The following is a 6,467-nucleotide window of genomic DNA, read 5'->3' as shown; positions in this document are numbered from 1 at the left end:
TAAAACTTTGTGTGTGTGCATTTCAGATTGTGCAGTGAATGTCCACAAGAACTGCAAGAGTTTGCTGACTGAATGCAGCAGCATCAGACCCAAGGTGGGCTTTAACATTTGTTCTTTTTTTATAATAACAAGGCTTGACATAATAAGTTTAATTTATGTGAGTGGTTTAATTTACATCAGTCGAGAGTCTTGCCCTACATCTTCGAGACATCAAGTAGTTATTAACCTGTCACTATGGTAATCAGTGATAACTTACAGAGGGGAAATAAAGTGAAATGTTTTATTGCTATACAGCAAATTACTTAGTCTGTGTCCCAGAACTGTGACTAACCCTAAGAATGCTCCAACCTATCATTTTTTTGGGGAATATAGTTGAATGTTGTGCCATCTCAAAACTGATGGAAGAGCATGAGGGATGGAGGGGAATTTGGTCATAACAGTTGCATATTATTTCTAAGCTGGAAAATGCAGAATAAATTATTTCATTTGGGTACTGTGATGAACTTTGTCTTGCTGTTTATTTTTTATCTCTGTCACCCTGGTGCCTGTGATTGCATGTAAGGTCACAGGTTGTTTCACATAGATGTCTATCTGTTGGGGTTTTTTGTTCTGGTATTGGTTTTGAAAATCATTTCCTCCTCCTTATAACTAATAATACTTGAGGGAGTTTTAGTTTGTTTTAACCTGCAAGTGCTGATGATTTCAGAGACTGATAGCAGATTAGGGAGTACTGTGAGGAGGAAAAGAGAGAGCAGAGCAGCTCAGACCTGAGCAATTAGAGGTTAGAGGAAGTGTGTTCAGCCATTGGTGATGTAGAATGTAACTCTTCTGAGGGCAGAAATGTTCTTGTGGGGGTTTTGATATATAATTTTAAACATCTCAGGGCATTGTGCATTTTCCTTTTAAACCGAAAAATTCACTTGCTCTGATGCTTTCATTTCTCTTCACCACCACTTCACTTCTCTTCTTTCATCTCACTCTTCACCACCACCCAAAACTTCATGGTTGAATCAGCCCTGACAAACCACTCCTGAAGAGAGCAGAGAGGGAGTGGTGGCACAAAATGGGGTGAAGAATTCAGCCAGAAGTGGGAACCCCAAAGGGAAGCTCTCCAAAAGCCATTGTTACAGCCTGTATTATTTATTTAATTTCCTTGCATCTTTGATAACTTGTTTTAATATCCTAGTGTTGCAAGAAGGACGAAGTTTAGCAAGAGTACCAAAGGTGCAATTTGAAATGGACAATCTAAATTTTTGTTGAAACTGGCTGGATTTGTTTAGTCAGGATTGCTAGGAACTAAACAACAGCGAAGTGTCGGTGAAGACTGTCAACATGAAGGGGTTGCTTTAGTCTCATAAATTAATTATCATAGCTTTAATTTAGTTGTAGCTTCACTTTTGGTTCTGTTTCAGCCTGATTTATACCTTGTGGAATTTAATACAAAGGGTTAATGTCTATATGTCATTCGTCTGCCACATGAAAAAATCAAAGCTGTTACTGTGTTAAATCTTTTTATATTCTCAGTGAACATCTTCGCTTACAGTTAATGCTATAGGATAGGAAAAATCTGATTAATTTTGGACTGAAAGTTTGGTCTGTATGTGTAAGAATATTGTATTTTTTCCTATAGCAGAAAGATTTGCAGCACAGACCTTCTGGATCTCCACAAAGTTCGCCCCAGTGCATTTCCCCAGGTTTGTACTAAAGAATGATTTCTGTGCTCAAGGCTTATCTGTTCGATTGTATTTTTTTTCTTTAATATGTTTTAAAGGCTATACACAGTGTATTATTGAAGTATAGAGAAGGTCTCTTTTAATAAGATGGTTTCATTTTTTTTTCTATTGGGAATGGCTTAGAGGCTCCTAGCAATCTCCTGTGTGTTTTTATCTTTTTATCTTTTTATTTTTCTTTATACCTTCTTGCTGTGTAACCTCAAAATATCATGGTGAAAAGGGATCAATAAGCTCGTTTTTCATTGATTGTCTATTCTCTGGCCTCTGAAAAGACTAGAACTGTGAACTTTGTTTTACATCAGATTTTCATAATTGTCTATTTAAAACTTGCCTGCAGCTAGTGGTTGCTAGAAATCTCTAAGACAAGCTAGCACTAATGGTCTGAACATAAGTCTTTGTTGAAACAAAGTGAGGAAAAAGGATCTGGAAGAAAAAAAAAAAGCAATAAGAAAGAACATCTGTATTGCAGCATAGGCTTTGAAATATCTTTTTGTTCCTCTAAAAGACCATCCCAGTCACAGGTGTATTAAATGGCATTTTAATTTGTAGATGGTACAAGGTCTGCATTAACAGAGGAGGTGAGTGTCAGAACACAGCTGACTTGGGTGTCTGAGCATCACTCTGGGTGTTTCAGGTACCATTTGCATTGCAAGGTGTCTTCTTCATGCAATGATTCTTCCCAAGAGGCAGCACAGGGGATAATTGTTACAAGGAGATAAGTGGCTGTTTGCATTACCAAGAATGGGTCAGTGCATTTAGGAGACAGTGCAGAGACTAAAATAGGAAGCAATAAGGGCTAATGAAAATGGGAGAAGTTGTCTGTAGGGCTGGTTGGCGAGGAGCTCTGTGGTACCCAGGCTGGCCTGTGTGAGGGGAGCAGCGATCGATGTGGGGCACAGCAGTGTGCAGACAGTGCTAATTGAACTCAGAAAATGGCTTTTGGGCCATGCAGGCTCTGCTAGGCAGACAGTACTCATTTTCCTTAGTCAAAAGCAGAAGCTGGAAATTAAAGGAACAGCTAATAGCCTGGGCATTGTATGTTCTTAGCCACAGCATAATCCTGCAGACTGTAGTGCCCAGCAAAAAATCCCAAAGATACTGTATCAATGTAAAAGAAAAATTCATTTTAAGAGGGGTATAAACTGTGTTGTATGTTCCCATCCCTCTCCCCTTGTTTCGCCTCTGGAGATTTTTTAGATCTGGCCTATCCTTGTGTAACAGAACTTTATGTTCCTGCCTTGTGGAGCACAGAAAGATAACTTGATGGCCAATAATTTCAATGGTTCCCCAAATGGAAACAGAGGGACATTGGTTATTAAGCCTTTGTTTAAGAAATCTGATTTGGCAAATCTTGCAAATATCTAATTAGTCTCCTTTTGGGGGTTGGAGGTGATGGAAAGGACTCAGTTTACCCAGTCTCTTGTAGACTGACAATGCACTGTGTGTGTAGCCAGGAGGTTTTCAAATCCAAACAGGTTTTGGGAAAGGTATTTTCAGCAGCAAAAGATGTGATTATATAATTTCTATTAAATGTCATTGATGAAACCTCCCTTGCAGCCCCCAAAACATCTTCATCAATGAAGATGAAATGAGAGACAAGCAGGCATAGAGCAAGGGATATGAAAAAATGTGGAAAAACCTGTTTCATGACAAGAACCACAAATACCTTGATTTAACTGCTTCACTGAGCAAGGCAGAAGTGGGAGAGATAATTATTAGTGAAGGTACACTAAGGAGGGCAGGCTGAAAAAGGGGAACTTTTAGGGATGGGTGGACACCAGTGTTTTTAGTAGAAAAGTGATGCATAAACCTTGTCTGGGCATTGGAGACCCCCGTGAACTGCTACAGCAGCAGCCCCCTGGTCCTGGAGCAGCCTCCTGAACACGGGACTGGGAGGGGGCTGGGTCTGTCCCTGCAGTGACAGAGCCCTGGGTTCAGGATATCCGTGAGATAGCTCCCACTCCATGTCCTTAAAAGCTCTTTGAAAAAGGGCAGCTACAGACCTTGTCAGGGATCAGTTCTAAAGATTGTCTGGCTGAGTCTTCGTCTTTGACTTCCCTGAAGTTCCTTTTTTAAAAGGATGTATTTTGTCTCCCGTTCCTTATCATTTATTACAGACATTAGTACTAAATAATTGTATCCATTTTTTATAAGTCTATTACAGGCTTCCACGTATTGTCTAATAGTGGTTAAAGTTTCAAATATCTTTCCAGTTCACAGTCTGTCTAGATTTAAAAAGCATTAAAAAGCTGCAGTATTAAAATTAAATTTAGCTCTGGTATCTATTATGTGCAGTGTGTGTGCATGCAGATATAAATCACTGTGAGCAATAAGCATTGCAAAGAACTTGTGGGTTTTTTTCTGTGATCTCTGATTTTTCTTGTTTGCCATGAAATGTTCTGTGCCCTTATACGGTGGGGTGTGAATAATTGTGTGTAGGTTCTGGTGTTTTACTAAAGGAGAAGATACTTTGCAATTTCCACACTAAATGGGCACAGTAGGGACCAATTTCCTGCACTTCAGACCTGCTGATTTAGCCAATACAGTAAGTTAAGTGGCAGCTTTACATTTCTAGAAGGATCACAGGTAGTATAAAAACAGAGCATCTCTGGGGCCACTTTACTGTGCCAGGTCTGAGGGCAGCCAGTGGTGAGCATGGGGAATACAAATTCAAAAAGCAGCGGCAGAAGCAATGCGATACCAGCTCACCCCGAGCTGTCTTTTTGTGGTTCCTTTTCAAGAAAATGGAATGAGAATGTTTTTTTGGACAATGAGCTCCTGACATCCAAGATCCTGTCAGTTCTCCGTCCGCATTCCGAGCGAGGGCTGAGAGCAGGCGAGCTGCAGTGCACGCCTCATTTTCTGAGTACCAATTCCATTTTTGCCTCTTTAGCCACTTCTCTGAAGGAGCAGCCCCGAAGTCTTCTCCTGGGACCGGATGGCACCCCAGCACTGTCCCGGAACCTCGGGATGACTATCGCCCAAAGAGGACATTCCCAGCCTTCACTGAACACTGCTGGAGCTGTTAATAAATTTGGGTGAGTAAAATGCTTCTTTTCTAATCCAGCAGCTTCAGCTGCCCCCCACGTCCGCAGCCTGAAAAGAAAAACGAGAGCTCACGTTGTGTTTCCAAGCTCAAAAGAGTTTTATTGAGCTTTTAATGCTGAAAGTTATTTCCCTGAACAATATGCTCTTTTTTTGCTTTTATTTTTTGGCTTTAGTGCCTCTGCCCTGTGTCATAAAAGATAATGTATAAAATAGTGCAGTATTGGAGTGTTTCTGTATAGATTATGGTTTTCATGGGTATATTTGTCTTGAGAATTGTTGTGAAATTCAGCGATCTCGTCTGAGTTCAGCTATTCTAGGTTGGGCTGGTGCTGACTGGTGTAGGAGGCAGCAGTGTTTTAAATTGCAGAATACCTTCATTAAAATAGTAGGCAAACTCAAAGCTATCTGCTATTTTAAGTAGCTGTTTACTTTTGATGTGCCCCAGTTATGTTCCCTTCCCAGTGAAAGTGCCCTTTGTACTCTGAACTGGCTGTGGCTTGTCACCAGGTGATGTCCTTGTAAACTGTCATACCAGAAGTTACAAGCTTTGCTCATGCTGCTCTAATTAAACTGCAGTATTTCAGTGTTGGAGTTGCTAAATTGATTTAACTGTTTATAGAGTGCAGTGATATCTTTTATTTATTTATTGCAAGATAATTGTACTATAGTTTAGGAAAGATGCTTGCTAAAGAAGTTGGATTTTTAAAAAAATTTTATTGTTCTGGTCTAATTTCTTTGGCCATTTAGGCTAATTTCAGGAGACATGGATGAAGGGGATTCAGGCTTTATAAAATTTAAGCAGACTTCAGATGACGTTGTCTCACTTGCACCTTCAACAGCAGACTCCATTTTTCTGGAAGGTATGGAATTTTTGTGCTTTTCAGGATTGTTATGCAACTTCTCCCATGGCTTTTAAGGCAGCACCGAGGTGTTTTTACTCTTGTTGTTGTTACTGATGGTAAAGAGGGATATGGCGAGAAGCAGTTTAATAATAGTTGAAATTGAATGTGCTTTTGCTCTAGATGCATATTCTGTGTCCCTCCGGAGTGAAATAGAAACAGATGCTCATGAGTTTGAGGCAGAGTCTTGGAGTGTTGCAGTGGAACAGCCTTATGCAAAAAGGCAAAGGAAAGACGTTATAAAGAGGCAAGATGTCATTTATGGTAAGAGTATTTGTTATTCTTAAAACTTCTGTTTCACAGTGCCACTGTTGTGAAACAAAGCAGAAATAATTTTTGTTGGTTTCCATTTTGACTTGTGCTTGAAAACTAAAATTGAATGAAGATTTTCGCATCTGTTACTTGCATTAGTGTGTGTAATTCCTTGTGTGAATGCCTTTAAGCATCCCACGGGTTTCAGTAGGGCTCCCTAAGCAGCAAAGCCCAGCTGTACAATTAGGGAACAGCTCAACTGCTACTGGGAGATGTCCTTAAATAAGTAGGGTCAGTCACTGCTGGGTTGGGACATTAGCAAGGCAAATTTAAGAGCTTCACTTGAGTGATGCAAAGACTGTGGTGCAGAAGATGATCATGGCTTTCAGAGCCTGCTCTTCAGTCTCACTGCACAGCATATAAATGACTTTTGATTTTATTTTTGTATTTCCCCTTGCCCAGAGCTAATGCAGACTGAAATGCACCATGTTAGGACACTGAAAATAATGCTGAAGGTGTACTCCAAAGCCATGAG

At 40.1% G+C, this 6,467-nt stretch overlaps 1 protein-coding gene across 1 annotated transcript in view; it reads left to right on the top strand.

Annotated features, from left to right (window-relative positions):
* ARHGEF18 (Rho/Rac guanine nucleotide exchange factor 18) overlaps positions 1 to 6,467 on the top strand; it is a 49,023-nt gene that overhangs the window by 23,499 nt on the left and 19,057 nt on the right. Inside the window, exons 11-16 of the mRNA XM_008641052.2 lie at positions 27 to 94; positions 1,631 to 1,694; positions 4,627 to 4,771; positions 5,529 to 5,641; positions 5,804 to 5,944; positions 6,395 to 6,465. Of these exons, the coding sequence (XP_008639274.1) occupies positions 27 to 94; positions 1,631 to 1,694; positions 4,627 to 4,771; positions 5,529 to 5,641; positions 5,804 to 5,944; positions 6,395 to 6,465 (602 nt within the window). The remainder of the gene's footprint in view (positions 1 to 26; positions 95 to 1,630; positions 1,695 to 4,626; positions 4,772 to 5,528; positions 5,642 to 5,803; positions 5,945 to 6,394; positions 6,466 to 6,467) is intronic.

The sequence above is a fragment of the Corvus brachyrhynchos genome, unplaced genomic scaffold, assembly GCF_000691975.1.
Source record: "Corvus brachyrhynchos isolate BGI_N302 unplaced genomic scaffold, ASM69197v1 scaffold219, whole genome shotgun sequence".
Taxonomy (NCBI): Eukaryota; Metazoa; Chordata; class Aves; order Passeriformes; family Corvidae; genus Corvus; species Corvus brachyrhynchos.
This window is presented reverse-complemented; position numbering and strand designations above follow the sequence as displayed.